General features: G+C 39.5%; 1 protein-coding gene across 7 annotated transcripts in view; it reads left to right on the forward strand.

The window, feature by feature from the left end:
- The window catches only part of ELP1 (elongator complex protein 1), a 68,604-nt gene that overhangs the window by 1,298 nt on the left and 50,973 nt on the right, over positions 1-16,333 (forward strand). For 4 of the 7 annotated variants that reach the window (XR_004443621.1, XR_004443619.1, XM_033237874.1 and 1 more), the window contains exons 2-9: positions 1,637-1,841; positions 2,993-3,145; positions 5,471-5,552; positions 6,305-6,385; positions 9,984-10,069; positions 13,858-13,954; positions 14,303-14,393; positions 15,497-15,620. Coding sequence is in view for 5 of the 7 variants with exons in the window: in XM_033237874.1 (XP_033093765.1) it covers positions 1,692-1,841; positions 2,993-3,145; positions 5,471-5,552; positions 6,305-6,385; positions 9,984-10,069; positions 13,858-13,954; positions 14,303-14,393; positions 15,497-15,620 (864 nt within the window). In the remaining 2 variants the exon portion in view is untranslated. Of the gene's footprint in view, positions 1-872; positions 1,002-1,344; positions 1,518-1,636; positions 1,842-2,992; positions 3,146-5,470; positions 5,553-6,304; positions 6,386-9,983; positions 10,070-13,857; positions 13,955-14,302; positions 14,394-15,496; positions 15,621-16,333 lie in introns of those variants that run through there. The other 3 variants (XM_033237871.1, XM_033237872.1, XM_033237873.1) reach the window with 3 other exon arrangements.

Below are 16,333 nucleotides of genomic sequence, written 5' to 3' on the forward strand. Positions count from 1 at the left end.
CTAGGTCCTGTGGCAATATGGAGGATATTCCTTTCCTACCCTGGAAAGAGGTGGACAGAAGTCTTCCTTTAAGAAGATAAGGGAATAAGGCTGATGGGTGTCAAATTTCAGAGAAACTAGTTTTGAGGCGTTTTTGTGATGTTTAAAGATTAAAAACACGGCCAGGCACGGTGGCTCATGCCTGTAATCCCAGCACTTTGGGAGGCAGAGGCGAGTGGATCACTTGAGGTCAGGAGTTCAAGAACAACCTGGCCAACATGGTGAAACCCTGTCTCTACTAAAATTACAAAAATTAGCCGGGCATGGTGCCGGGTGCCTGAAATCCCAGCTACTTGGGAGGCTGAGGCAGGATAATCGCTTGAACCCGGGAGGCAGAGGTTGCGGTGAGCTGAGATCGCGGTCATTGCACTCCAGCCTGGGCAATAAGAGCGAAACACTGTCTCAAAAAAAAAAAAAAAAAAAAAAAAAAAAAAAACCTGCATGATATGTTAGAGGTTTCAAGTAATTTCTAGAAGTTCTTGAATATAATTGTCACCAACACTTACTAAAATCATTGTCTGCCCTGATTTCCTCACTTCCATCACATGTAAACTTACCTTCGTCTTACCCCACATTATATATTATGTAATTCCTGTTATACATGACATTATCTTCTCTGTACTATTAGCATTGATTCATCTTTGTTCTTTCTGTGTCATACATATGTGGGGTGCCAAGATGAGAGAATTCTCCTTGGATTAAAGTGACAATGAGGCCAGTATGGTCCTTGTAATTGCTACCCCTAACATAACTTAGGGACTTACAATCATAAGCCTTAAAGGGATCTGAATATAAATAACTAACACAGTAACTTTTTTTTTTCCCCTACTTAGGTAATGTTATGCATTTAAGCAAGTCTGATTTTGCCAGACCAAAGTAGACGTTCTGTTTAGCACTCTTTTCTCACGTTTTCTATTGTTCTGGGAAAAGCCTGGCCAGAAGAACAAAGTTACTAGAAGTAGTTATGTCAGGTCATCAAGGTCCTTGAAATGTTGGTCATCATTTTCAAGTAAATTGTTGTCATGTCCCAGTATTTCATCTTCTCCTTTAGAACAATAAATGCTTTTCTATCTTTGACTTCATTTTTTTTTTATGAATGTATAAAGCCAGTTTATAAATGAATAGACCTGGTGAATATTAAAGTTGTTTTAGATTCTCTTCAACTGCTAGCATATAAACATGGATTTTCAAATAGTGCTAATCAGTGGGATACCCTTTTGTTTTTCCTTATGATTTCATAAAGATGTCCTAACATGCAAAAATAAAACGTTTCCCCATTCGTTTGTTCTTTCAACTTTCCCAAAGGAATAGCTGATATTACATCTTTTTTGAAGAAAGCATTCTAAAGTTCAGAATCTTGCCTCTTCTAAAAAGTGCGAACATAAAATAGATTTCAGAATTCCTAATTTGTAGACCATAACTGTATAGAGTGGGTCAGGTTGCTGCTATAATCCACACATGGATGTGTACTCAGAGAGGTAAGTTTTTTCTTTTCTTGGCTATTCTGATTCTAACTACCACTTCTTCACCCCCTGAATCATTTCACTTAAATAAATATGGTCATTTATCACTATTAAGCTATTTCTTTCTCTCTCAGGGATTAATGGTTCATCAAGGGATAGTTGTATTTGTCTCGTGGGAATCACTTCATCATGCGAAATCTGAAATTATTTCGGACCCTGGAGTTCAGGGATATTCAAGGTCCAGGGAAACCTCAGTGCTTCTCTCTTCGAACTGAACAGGGGACAGTGCTCATTGGTTCAGAACATGGACTGATAGAAGTAGACCCTGTCTCAAGAGAAGTAAGTTACTGATGGAGAATGCTAGCAGATGGATATGACCCTTGATTTGTCTTCTTCCAAATTTCTTTCCCCACATAGTTTTTCTTTACATCTTACTGAATTTATATCCTCCCAAATGAACATCCTTTGCTTCATATATGTGCCATGTTAGACATAGCTTAAATAGTAACCCTTCTTTAACTCTGCTACTGTTGTAACCTAAGTCAGTAAAACTCTGACTTTACTTTTTGAGTGGGTTCCCTACTTTTTACCCTTTTTGTCATGCAAATTCTGTTTATAAGAGTGGTTCTTAATTGGGAATGAACACGAAAGTTGCCTGTGGAGCTTTCTAAAAGTTTGAGCCCACATCTCATGTCAACTAAATCAGAATCTTTAGTGTTGGCTCCTAACTGTATGTGCTTTAAAAACCTCTGTGGGTTGGTTTTCATATGTTCCCTTGATTTTATTCTTCTACTAATACATTTTAGGCAGTTACATCCTTTAGTGCCTTTTCCTCGTACTGTAGCAATCTTAGAAAGATATAGTTATTAGCATCATGTTTTATTGGGCATTTTTAAAGAGACCAGACTTACTGTTTTTGTTTTTGTCTTTGTTTGGCAAGAAGGTCATATTACCTATTTTTCTTGTTAAAGATGACAGAATAGTGATATTTCTTAAATGAAAGTTTGGGTTTTCATCTGGAAAAAACATTCTCGAAAGCTTTTATATAATTAAAGAAGCATTAGGCCGGGCGCGGTGGCTCACGCCTGTAATCCCAGCACTTTGGGAGGCCGAAGCAGGCGGATCACGAGGTCAGGAGATTGAGACCATCCTGGCTAACATGGTGAAATCCCGTCTGTACTAAAAATACAAAAAATTAGCCGGGCGTGGTGGCAGGCGCCTGTAGTCCCAGCTACTCAGGAGGCTGAGGCAGGAGAATGGCGTGAACCCGGGAGGCGGAGCTTGCAGTGAGCTGAGATTGCACCACTGCACTCCAGCCTGGGCGACAGAGCGAGGCTCTGTCTCAAATAAATAAATTAAATAAATAAATAAATAAAATTAAAAAATAAAAATAATAAAAGCATTAAAAAGTATTTTATTTCTGGAAATGTTATCAATTATTCTTGAAAGTAGACTGGGTTAATTTGCTTATGTGTTTACTTTGGTGAAAGGTGAAAAATGAAGTTTCTTTGGTGGCAGAAGGCTTTCTCCCAGAGGATGGAAGTGGCCGCATTGTTGGTGTTCAGGACTTGCTGGATCAGGAGTCTGTGTGTGTGGCCACAGCCTCTGGAGATGTCATAGTCTTTAGTCTCAGCACACAACAGGTAAGTGGAAGAGTCCAGTGAGTGGGGAGTCTCAAGCGTCCTCAAATAGGTTACTTGGTATTTGTGGAAGTTTTCAAATCAGTTGCCATAATATTTAAGCTTTTGCAAATTAGTATCTGCATTATGTATTCCTTTATTTAAAAAATTGTTAACATGGCTTTAGCTGTATTTTAAGATTCTTCTAAAACTCAGTTTTGTCTGCTGCATCTTTTAATGAGAATAATCAGAACATTCCAAATGAGAATATATTTTTTTAAGTTAAAACTGGCTGTTCTTGTGTGGTGTAGATCACCTCTTATCAGACCCTCGTCCTGAGTTGCAACCTTTGTTTCTCAATTTAGGAAGTCTTTGAATGTTTATCTGACATAGATTTTCTGTTATGAATGTTGATTGGCTAACTTTAGAGTCCCTGAACTCTAGGCACTAAAGTAATACATTATCATTACCTGCGTATTTGATGACTGCCAGGAGAGCTAGACTTCAAGCAGTTGCTGCTTTCTCTGCTCGTGTAGTTGAGTTTCAAATTTCTATCCTCACCTTCTTAACAGCAAGGGTTTCAAATTACACTTGCCTGATTCTTTAAATCTTCTTTGATTACTTCATTAGTTGTGATCTCCTTAACATCGATTATGTCACGGAAGTTAGAGTATTACTAATAGTAGGATAATAATAACAGCTTACATTTATTAACTGTTTAGCATGTACTTGGCACTTTTTAAAGTGCTTTTCATGCAAATTTGTTTAATCTTCACTATGACCTTATGTGGTAGGTTGTTGTTTCCTATTCTTCAGAAGAGGCAGTTGAGGCACAGAGTGCTTAAGTGATTAGACCAGGATCACACAGTAATCAGATGGAGTTTGACCCTGGCAGTCTAAATCTGGTACCTTTGCTCTTAACCATTCCATTTAGTACAATCGTAAACCTTACTCTCAGTTCATGGTGGGAAATATCAAACCTGTCATGCCCAGCTTAACTGGTTTTTCTCATATTTAAATGATAGATGCTTTTACTTTCAAAACATTTTGTAGCATTGTTTCCTGGTTACTGAGCTCTTCCAGTCTATTTATTTTCATTTAATGGTGCTGATTCTACCCTTTAGTGGCTTCTCAATTGTCTGGAAGGTAGAGCCCATATTCCTTATTGTGCCTTATAAGCCCTTTCACTATCTGTTCCCCACACTCCTTTTTAGCCCCATCCCCCATTGTTCCCATGTGTATGTATACCTTATGTTTTAGTTGCAGCTAATTTTTAACTGCTCTTTTTTTCTGGCTTTGTGCCTCTATACTGTGTTTTCTTCCTGGTCTCTCGTTCCTGTCCTTATTACCACTCTTTGAAACACGTCAGAAAAACTTTTTGTGCACTCTGGGCCACTGGTCATTCCCTGTGCTGAGACGCACTTTGCTTTCCAGAGATCTTGGTCATTGCTGTCATCTTCTGTAGAGTCATCTTTTATCTCCCTCATGAGACAGCTCTGGGAAGAAAGAGATTTATTTCTAATCCCTGTGCCCGATAACAGGTCTATTCTCTTGATATCCATTACTGAAGAAATGTTTGTTGAATAAGTTCTAGTTTTAATTTTTTAATTTAAATTTTTAATTTTTATGGGTACATAGTAAGTACATATATTTATGGGCTATATGAGATGCTCTGATACAGGCATGCAGTGCAAAATAACTACATCGTGGAGAATGGGATATCCATCCCATCAAGCGTTTATCCTTTGTGTTACAAACAATCCAATTACAGTCTTTTAGTTATTTTAAAATGTGCAATTACTATTGACTATAGTTACCTTATTGTGCTATCAAATAACAGGTCTTATTTATTCTGTCTATTTTTTTTGTACCTATTAACTATTCCAACTTCCCTCAGCCGCCTCACTACCCTTCCCAACCTTTGGTAACCATCCTTCTATTCTCTGTGTCCATGAGTTCAATTGTTTTGATTTTTAGATCCCACAAATAAGTGAGAACATACGATGTTTGTCTTTTTGTGCCTGGTTTATTTCGCTTAATGTAATCATCTCCAGTTCCATCCATGTTGTTGCAGATGACAGGATCTTATTCTTTTGTTATGGCTGAGTAGTACTCCATTGTGTATAGTACCACAATGTCTTTATCCAGTCATCTGTTGATGGACACAGGTTGCTTCCAAATCTTAGCTGTTGTGAACAGAGCTGCAACAAACATGAGAGTGCAGATATCTCTTTCATGTACTGATGTTCTTTCTTTTTGTTTTTTTTAATTGTTTTGATTAAAGTTGCAGGCAGTTTTTACTAAGACGCTAGTGTTTTGAGTCTCTCTTTTCAATTTTCTCTGTCTCAGCTGGAGTGTGTTGGGAGTGTAGCCAGTGGTATCTCTGTCATGAGTTGGAGTCCTGACCAAGAGCTGGTGCTTCTTGCCACAGGTAAGCTTGTTACTGGTGGCTCACTTACTTTTCTAAAACATTACTCCAGGTATCTTACAGGCTTCATCAGTTTTGGGCTGCTTGAATTTCAAAAAATTTCTTTGAACCAGTCTAATACCAATAGTATACTGTAGAATGAATTTATTTATTTTTATTTTTTTATTTTTTTGGTGACTGAAGTTTTACCTCTTAGCTTATCATCATAAAAAGTTGTTTCATGTAACTTTTTCAGTTTTGGGGAGTAAATAAAGTCATAAAACTTGGGGAGGCTGCTAAGTCCCCAGTTAGAGTTAAAAATGTCAGCGCTATATATATTTTAACTTATTCTAAGGGTTGCTGTATGAATACATTCTAAAAGCCCTTCTTGGGTTCTGTTGCTGTTTTTCCCCTTTAAGTCTCATCATTCCAGATGAGTTTAGTAAACAAGCTCCATTGATGACATATATATTTAGAGGTATCTTGGGGACAAGGAGTGTTGAAGTTAGTGGAGGAGGGCTTTGTGGATTTTTATGTTCAACTGTACACACATTAATAGTGGTGCATAAGCACCAGGTGACTTATCTAGGCAAAGCTTTTTGGTTTTTTTTTTTTGTCATTGTTGGTGGTTTTTTTTAAGTCAAAGCATTTTGGATGAATTCTCTCTGCTTTGTTCAGACTAACTCCAACTCCTTAGCTTACGGTGCCATAGGTACTTAAGGAATGGCAAATTTGTTATGTGGAAACAAAATCATTTTTGTTTGTGTTTCTCTAAGGTCAACAGACCCTGATTATGATGACAAAAGATTTTGAGCCAATCATGGAGCAGCAGATCCACCAGGATGATTTTGGTGAAAGTGAGTATAGGTTTGTTTGCAACATTTTGTGACCTACGTTTCTTCCCATTTTTGACCATTTCCTTGTACACTAATAGCCATGTCATTTGGCCAAAGAACTGTGAAGGTTAAACCCCCAGTTACTAAATGTCCATTAGCTCAGTTCCTTCAGCCCATCCCAAATCTTCAAAGGCCTACTGGTGCCTCTCCAGGTCTGAGGATTGGCTTTGTCAGTAACCTGGAAAATATAAATCAATGTTTAAGGTCACTTAGATAGTTATTACCCAAACCCTGGAAAAGTCTTAGGCTGGGCCTTCAGTGAAAGGGACTATACAAGCTAGAATAAAGGTAGTATTTCTGGGATACAGTTTTAGGGAGAAGAAAAGAAGAAAGATGGGATAGAAGGCTGGTTTTTGTTCCTACTGATTAGATCCAATCTGCATTTCCATGGGAACAATCAGATTATTTTCTTGCCAAAATCTAGCCAAGGTCGTCTGGGCATTAAGACTATGGGAGGATTGAAGGGCAGCGCAGGAGAAGAGAGATGTTTATTAAGTATAAGCTTTGGCCATCTTGAAATCATCAAATAACTGGCCTGATTGAAGAGGGATGGGGAAGAAGATATTCCAACTTCTGTTAAGGTCTCACTTCCTGCCTTCTTGTTCCATCAACTCTGAAAAATCATTTAGACAACTTCTACCCATTTGTTTATAAATAATGTATTTGTTCAGAAGTAATTTTGGAGGACTGGGCACAGTGGCTCATGCCTATAATCGCAGCACATTTGAAGGATGAGGCAGGAGGATTGCTTGAGCCCAGGAGTTTGATACTAGCCTGGGCCAACAACATAGGGAGACCTAGCGTCTATAAAAAATTAAAAATCAGCTAGGCATGTTGGTATCAGCACAGTAATGACATGATGTACAGGTATTAGGGTAGCATAAGGAAAGGAAACCAGTAACTGGAGAGGGATGATTTCCCCGAGGAGGCTGACTTGAGCTGAGTCTCAGCTGAATTCGTGTTGGGTAGGTGAGGGATAAGGATGGGGAGTGGTCAGCTGAATTGGTGTTGGGTAGGTGAGGGATAAGGGTGGGGAACAGTCCAAGCAAGTGAATGTGTCCATTTCAAGGGAGGGTTATTTCATAGAAACATTATAGGTTACTCAGGGAACTGTGAGTAATTCAGCATTGCTGAAGTGGCAGGATGTGAGTGTAGAATGAAATGAATGGGACAGATTTGATTGAGTTTGTAGTAGGGGATTTGGACATTGAGTTATAGTTGATCAGCCGTTATAAGTTTTGATGATAAGAGGTTTAAAGAGATTTATCTAGTAGAAAGATGGCTTGTGATGGCATATTTTTGTTGTTTTTGTGTGTGGAGAGGAAAGAGACTAGAGGCAGGAAGATCAGGTAAGAGGTTGCTGCAGGAATCCAGATGACAGATAAGGAAGGTTTGTGTGTGGCTAGAAGCAGGAATGATTCAGGAGAAACTTGAATCTCAATGAGGATGGGAGTACATTTTTTAGAATTAGCTAAAAAACTTTTTTAGAATATATGTGCATGGTTCCCCTTCTGCCCTAGGCCAGTTTGAGAAATACCGGTTTAGAAAGTGAAATAAATAGGCTTTGCATATGTAAGGTGAATAAGAAAAAGTTGAGCAGGACTCCAGCCAGAACCTCAGGTGATGGGAATAAAGATGCCAGTAACTGAGAGGGAAGATGGGGAAGTGCTGGTCTGTAAGGGGTGGGTGGTGAGGTCGTTTTGGATTTGTTGAAGGACCATATGGGATTGCCATGTGGAGTAGGCAAATACAAGGCTGAAGCTCAGAAAAGGCCAGAGCTATGGACTGAGAGTGGTGGGTATGTAGGAAATTCTGACAATTTTGGGAACAGATGGACTTGCTCAGAGAGCAGATGCTGTACAGGAAGAGTCTGGAATCCAGGGTGGAACTCTGGGGCATCCAGCTTTGAGGACAGTCAGAGAGAGAGTAAGAGCACACAGTAGTACACTTTGGGATGGGAAAGTACTCTGGGCCTGGTGTTTCCCACCGACTTTTCCACAAAAATCCTAATGCAGTAAATCAAAGGAAATGTAGTCCAAGTCTTAGGTCTCAGAAATGTGTTTCTCAGTACAAAAATAAAAAAAAGAATCATTCTATGGAGTGTTGAATATTTTTCCTCTATTCTGGGGTCAGTAAACTTGTTCTGAAAAGGGGCTAGGTCATAAATATGTTCAGCTTTGCAGGCTATATGATCTGTGTTGCAACTACTCAATTCTAATATTGAGGTGTGAAAGTTTTACATGAGACATAAGCATGGCTGTGGTCCAGTAAACGTTTGTTTGTAAAAGCAGATGTGGGCTGTAGTTTTGTAAATCCCTGCTATAACCTCATCATTTCTTGTCTTCCACTGGAAAAGTTCTCTTTCTTCACTCCTTGGTCCTTAATCTTTCTGTGGAAACTTGCAGATAGAAGCCTGGGGGTTTGCACCAGGATAGTCACTACCATTTGTGTGCAGCAGGAAGTTATGCTTTGAGGTACTGTAATGCTTGGATGTGAGCAGAAAGGAAATGGTCATATGGACCATAATTTATAGGAATTGCAAACAGCCCTGCTTCATCAGAATCAGCATCAATGGCAGGAGAAAAGTATTGGATCCTGGATTGGGTGATGCTTTCAGGACCATCTTTATTGTGCCTCTTGCAGATGGATCCTACCTCTGGGAACAGAAGGGTTGCGTTGTTTCAGCAACTCTGCCTTTATAGTTTATGTAAGAGAAGCGTTATGATCTAGAAAGAACACCAGTCAGCCTGGAAGGCAGAAGACCTGTGTTCAAACTTTAGGCTCCACCGTTAGGGAGGGTCTCAATCTCTTAAGTCTATGTGAGAAGCTATTTTGTGACCTGCAGTCCCTCTATCACCAGTGAGGAGCCTGCAATCAGAATTTTATTCCCAGTTCTCGTCTTGGAGTTTTATGTTCCAGACATATTTTGTAAACTCTTCATGTTTCATTCTTACTTATAAGGTGAGGGTGAGATCCCTGACTTGTGTCATCAAAGAAACTTGGAATACATAAGATGGCAGTAAAATGCTTTCCAGAATAAGGAAGTGCATTTTAAATTCTTCAAAATCACTGCTGCATATAATATGAAATGGGTTTTGTTTATTTGTTTGTTTTGACATGGGGGTCTCGCTGTGTTACCTGGGCTAGAGAGTGCAATAGTGCAATCATGGCTCACTGCAGCTTTGAAATCCTGGGTTCAAGTGATCTTCCTACTTCAGTCTCCTGAGTAGCTGGGAGCACAGGTGTGTGCCATCATGTCCAGCTAATTTTGTATACTTTTTGTAGAGATGGGGGTCTCCCTATGTTGCCCAGGCTGGTCTTGAACTCCTGGACTCAAGTGATCCATCTGCCTCAGCCTCCCAAAATGTTGGGACTATAGGCAGGAGCCACCACGCCCAGCCTGAAACATAGGTTTCTCAAATACTGACTGCTGGTCAATTTATTGAGAGGTCTTAGAGGACCCGAGTCATTGCCAGTGACTAACTTCATGAAGAATAGCAGTGAAACTTTTTGTTTCATTTCATGCAGCTTATTGGTTGTCTTGCCAATTGTTCCCTAGGCAAGTTTATCACTGTTGGATGGGGCAGGAAGGAGACACAGTTCCATGGATCAGAAGGCAGACAAGCAGCTTTTCAGATGCAAATGGTAAGTTTGTGGTTGGATGGATAAAGAGCCTTGACTGGAACAAATGTAAGTTTGCCACCTACCAGGAATTCTGTTGTGTCCACTTAGATGCCAGTAATGAACAGTTCTCTTCTGCTTTAGCAAAACTGCCTAGAGCCTTCAGGAAATGAGTCCCCCTAGAAAGATCCTCTTTTTCCTTGTTATTGCCAAGTTGCTTTGTGATTTATTATCATGGTAGCAAATAATGATAACCAATATTCATCACCCAGTTTAAAAAATAAAACATCACAGACAAAGGAAATCCCTTGTGTATCCCATCCCGATGTCCCTCGCCTTCCTCCCCAGAGAGAGCTGCCATCCTCCATTCACATGCATGTTCTCATACTTCTCCCATATATGTGTATATTAGATATTGTTCTTATTCTATTGGATGAAACTCTTTGTTTTCCTTACTTCTGGATTAGAAAATTCTAAAGACCATATAATGATGTCTCGATGACTCAAGGCAGTACGTCTTAATCTTCTAATGTAGGCAGCCCTTGAGGGCAGAGGTATGTGGACACAAGAAGAGTGCAAACTCTTGGGGCACCTGGGGAAGTGTGCATGTCACATTAAATTCATTTAAACTCATATTTTATTTTAATATATACAATATGAACTGAAAAGTATTACCCTTGAGTAAAATTAATGCCCCAAGAAGATGTGCCGTATTTACCCTCTGGCATACTGCCAAGTACCCCTGGGAGCAGTGTATGTCTCTGTTAGAAAAGTACAGATTATATTATCGTCATAACATTTAGAAGCTATGAAACCTTGGCAGGGAAGTTTCCTAACGTTTCTGAGCCTCAGTATTCTCTGTAAAGTGGACACCGTAATGTCTCCTTACAAGGGTTGAGATAAGTGGGTAATAACATATAAAACAGCTTCCACAGCATCAGCACAGCCTAGGCACTCAAATAGTAGTTGCTGCTCTTATTTTAGTAGACAAATAACTTTTGAAACTCTTTTTTTTTTTTAAAGCATAGTTTCATTTCAAAACAACTATGTAGTGAGTAAAATATGCATAGGGGGTCTGATTTAACATTCTGAAGGCTGTTGACTTATTAGAACAGTAAAGGATTATTAGAAGGCAGAAACATGGAGTAAGTGTTTTCAGACACAGCCTTATTTCTTTGGGGTGATCCACTATAAATGCCCAGCTTTGGATGAGTGGTTTTCTTGTCCCCCTGATTTTTAAGTGATTTTCTTTTTTTGGCAGAAGGACTTAAAAGGTATCCATGACTAAACAGAAACTTGACCAAGTAAATAGTTGGTGCAATCTGAATATTGTTTCTTGCTGCAAGCAACAAGTAAATTATGTTACAACTTTCTTTTTTTTTTCTTTTTCTTTTCTTTTTTTTTTTTTTTTTTGAGATGGAGTCTCGCTCTGTCACCCGGGCTGGAGTACAGTGGTGTGATCTCAGCTTACTGCAACCTCCACCTCTCACGTTCACGCCATTCTCCTGCCTCAGCCTCCCGAGTAGCTGGGACCACAGGTGCCTGCCACCACGCTTGGCTAATTTTTTGTATTTTTAGTAGAGACAGGTTTCACTGTGGTAGCCAGGGTGGTCTCAATCTCCTGACCTCGTGATCTGCCTGCCTCAGCCTCCCAAAGTGCTGAGATTATAGGCGTGAGCCACTGCGCCCGGCAGCTTTCTAAGACCATATATTTTTGATTTAAAAGTAGTACTTTACTCATACGTGTTATGACATGGATAAACCCCATAAAGATTATGCTAAGTGAAAGAAGCCAGTCATAAAAGATCACATACAGTATGATCCCATTTGTATGAAGTTCCCAGAAGGGGCAAATCCACAGAGACAGAAAGTAGAGTAGTGGTTGTGTAGGGCTGCGGGGTAGGGTAGGGAAGGAGTGACTGCTAATGGATATGGGGTTTCTTTTTGGGATGATGAAAATGCTCAAAATTTAGATTACGGTGATGGCTATTCAACTTTGTAAATATACTTTAAAAACATTGATTCTTATCACTGAGTTTAAACAAACGAAAAAACCCATTGAATTGTGTAATTCAAATGGGTGAACCTTAATGAAATGTAAATTATATCCCAGTAAAGGTGTTTAAAAATAGTACTTTAAGGGAATCTATGGTAGTATTGAGAATAAGGCAGTTTTCCATACTTTGTTAAACTCTGGAGGAGATGGCATTTTTACTACTGGTACCTGCTAGAGTAAGACTTAACTAGTATTGCCAAAATTAGGATTTATTAGTGATATAGGATGATCTAGGTAATGGGGGAAAAAAACCCCGAGCATCCTATTATCTAATGTACTATCCAGTAAACTACTCTAGTTTTTTTTCATGAACTTTTTCTAAAGGCTTTCTAGGGCCTCGTCTTGGTTTGAAAGTTCACAGCTACCCTTCAGAAAAGAAAACAAAAATCCGTGGAGTAGTCAGACATGAGTACTTTCATGTGAGCGTAATTTACTTTGATTTTTTAAGTTGTGTTGTTCTAGCCCTCAGTCTGTTCCCTGCCTGGGCTCTCCTAGTGCCCAGTAACACTGATTCAAGAGGTTGCGTTTAGCTGGGCATGGTGGCTCACACCTGTAATCCCAGCACTTAGGGAGGCCAAGGTGGGCAGGTCACCTGAGGTCAGGAGTTCGAGACCAGCATGTCCAACATGGCGAAATCCCGTCTTTTCTAAAAATACAACAGTTAACCAGGCATGGTGGCAGATGCCTGTAATCTCAGCTACTTGGGAGGCTAAGGCAGTAGAATCGCTTGTACCTGAGAGATGGAGGTTGCATTGAGCCAAGATTATGCCACTGCACACCAGCCTGGGCGACAAAGCAAGACTCCCTCTCAAAAAAAAAAAACTAGTAGGTGAGAGAGAGGAATTGAGGAGGATATCAAGGGTTGGGCCTGAACAAATGGAAGCATAATTATATGTAGAAATTTCTATGAGCTACTCTTCTAGAATAGATGACTCAATAATACCCTGCTTGCCATCTACGTTTTCTGTCCTCAGTTATTTCCAGTTCCATTTTATATAACGCCTACTTCAGGCCTTAACCCTTCACTAAAGGAGGTTTGGTTTTTATACCATAGGACAGTTTCATTGAGAATAAATTTTGTTAGGCTACCTATGTATTCCCTACGGTGCAGACTGTAGTACAGTACTAGCAGAATTATTAGGCTCTTACTAGAATATGATGACGAATGCCCAGGTGGTCATCTGTCTCCCACCCAGTAGAGTTGGCTTCAGGATTGAGATACACGTGGTCCTGGAGGAGACGTTTCTTCCCGTCATGCTGCAGAATGAAAACATTTCCATGTTTTCGTCATTGTTTGCTGCTGCCTTTACCACCTCTGTGGCTCTTCCCTATTCACCTTCTTCACATCTTAACTCATCTGTGCCCTGTTGTGAAGCTTACACAATATTTAAACAAAACTCTACCCTGTTGGACAAACAGAACACTTGTTTCCTTGCAGTTACCTGATGGGTTCCTTAGCTTATTATATTCAGGATCTAGATCTGGAGCTCTTTTCCTCTTTTGCTGTTCTCAGAGGCCACTTTCTTTTTTTTTTTTAATGCCCAAAGGAGGATTTTGTTTGTTTTACATTTTTTTCTCTTTTTTGATGATTTCTGGGTTGGAAGAACCAACCCTTGGATGGTTTCTGATTCTAGAGGCAGGCTTTCAAGGTAGCTTAAACCGCGTACAAAAGATCTGTATCTAGTGGTGTGAGGCTTGTTTGATTCTGGGATACTTAAGGTCCGCCAGTAATGTTGGTGTTTCTTCCCCTCTTTAGCATGAGTCTGCTTTGCCCTGGGATGATCGTAGACCTCAAGTTACCTGGCGTGGGGATGGACAGTTTTTTGCTGTGAGTGTTGTTTGCCCAGAAACAGGTATGGAAATATATTGCAGTTAAACAACAATAAAAAAAAATCTTATTAAAATTAAGGAAAATTTTCTTTCTTTTGCTTTGAGTAAGGTATTAATTATACATACAAGGCAAGGATGTACTGATTTAAATGTGAAATGAGTTTAGAGTTAAGAACTAGAAGAGTCCTTTGAGGTCATCTGGTCCATCCTCCTACCTGGTAGACAGAAATTTTTAACAAGGTTAATCTAATTGGCTGTGTAAAACCATGGCATGTTTTGTTTGTAAGGAAGGTGTTTGAATAGTTCTGATTTGACAACTTTCATCATAATGTTCTAAGTGTGTGTGTGTGTTTGACTCCACTCCCACACAGGAGCTCGGAAGGTCAGAGTGTGGAACCGAGAGTTTGCTTTGCAGTCAACCAGTGAGCCTGTGGCAGGACTGGGCCCAGCCCTGGCTTGGAAGTGAGTAGGAGAAGAAACCTTAGAGAAATTCTTGGAACCAGGGTAGAGGTGGTGGTACCCATTGATACAGATGATACAGATGTTTGTGTAACACAAAAGGATTTTTACATTTCTTCATTTGGTTGTAAGCCTGTATCTATCTTTGTTTCTTCTTCTTTTTTTTTTTTATTCTCTGAAGTCTGAATTCAACTTGAATAGTAGATTTTACGCTTCTTCACAGATTCCATCATTCCAAGGCCCCATATATTTTGCATTCCTAATTCTTAAAAGGCTGTGATTTTAAGGCAGGGCGTATATGAAGCCATTGTACAGAGCAGAAAATGGTGTTTAGAAGGGAAGGCCCAGTTTGCAAGATTCTATGGGGCAAATGGAGCTTTTGTGGAAATTAGGGAAAGAGCTTCCTTCCTTGGCACAAAATTCCCACAGTAGAGGATCTGCTTGCCAAGGAACATGCAGGCTGGATTCAGATCCCCCTCTTTCCTTCTCTTCTCCTTGGCCCAGTACCCTTGTGCAAGTCACAACTTGCCTGTCATATGTGGCTGCCTGATTTTAGATAGAAGATGTATCTCCGCTGTTTCAGTGGTATCTGTTGTATGTAGACCTCTTGTTTCCCACCAGTTACCTGAATAGTGTTGTATGATAGAGCAGACGAGAAATGTATTTGAATTAAAACCCTGGAGACAAATGTGAATAAGATGAGGCATTTAAGATGTTTTCAACGTTTGGAGAAATCTTAAAAAAGACCTAGCTGAGCATAGAATATTTGCTGAAGTCATATAATTGAAGGAGAAATAGATTTTGATTTTTAGGACATTATACCTGGAATGGTTTAGATAACTTATTATTTTTAAAGTCATCCAAATGCAGTGTAAATATGTAAGGCTTTGTAGGCAAATGGAGCCTCTGTATAAAATAGGAAAGACACTGTTTCCTCTGGCAAGTACAGTCCCACAATGGGATGAACCGCTTGCCAAGAGACAAGGGACACATGGGATTTAAAACTTCCTTAGATAAAGATATTCATTCATTCATTCATTCATTCATGTTTGCTGTCTTTAGTTAGAGAAGCTTTGGATGTTGTAACACTCTGAGCTTGCTTTAAGACCCTCAGGCAGTTTGATTGCATCTACACAAGATAAACCCAACCAGCAGGATATTGTGTTTTTTGAGAAAAATGGACTCCTTCATGGACACTTCACACTTCCTTTCCTCAAAGATGAGGTTAAGGTAAGTGCCTGAGTTTGTTTCGCCCTCAAATGTAGAGGACTTTCCACAGCTATAGAGGGAATTTTTTTTTGTTTTGTTTTGTTTTTTGAAACAGAGTTTCATTCTTGTTGCGCAGGCTAGAGTGCAATAGTACGATCTCGGCTTATCGCAACATCCACCTCCCGGGTTCAAGCGATTCTCCTGCCTCAGCCTCCCGAGTAGCTGGGATTACAGGCATGCACCACCACAGCCAGCTAGTTTTGTATTTTTAGTAGAGACAGGGTTTCTCCATGTTGTTCAGGCTGGTCTCAAACCCCTGACCTCAGGTGATCCACCTGCCTCAGCCTCCCAAAGTGCTGGGATTACAGGCATGAGCCAGTGCGCCTGGTCTATAGAGGGGATTTATATTTGATATGGATATATAAATAGAAGCTTTAGAGTAAATAGTAAAAATGGTGGTTTCTTAGAACTGATTTTCTTTTTAAATAAAAGATACATTGTTTTTCCAGCGATTTTGCAACTCATAACATTTCTCCCCCACCTTAGATAAAACAGAAATAGGAAATAAAAATGCTAGTTTTTATTGTTTATTTTGACAAAAGCGTAATTTTTCCAGTAGCGAAGATGCTTTTCATTTATAACATTTAAATCTTAAGCGGTTTGTATACCATTAAGATCCTTGGCTGAAGTGAAAACACATCAAATGGTATCTCTGTGTAAAATTTTAAACATCT

Source organism: Trachypithecus francoisi, unplaced genomic scaffold (assembly GCF_009764315.1).
Source record: "Trachypithecus francoisi isolate TF-2019V2 unplaced genomic scaffold, Tfra_2.0 Lachesis_group16, whole genome shotgun sequence".
NCBI classification, from domain to species: domain Eukaryota; kingdom Metazoa; phylum Chordata; class Mammalia; order Primates; family Cercopithecidae; genus Trachypithecus; species Trachypithecus francoisi.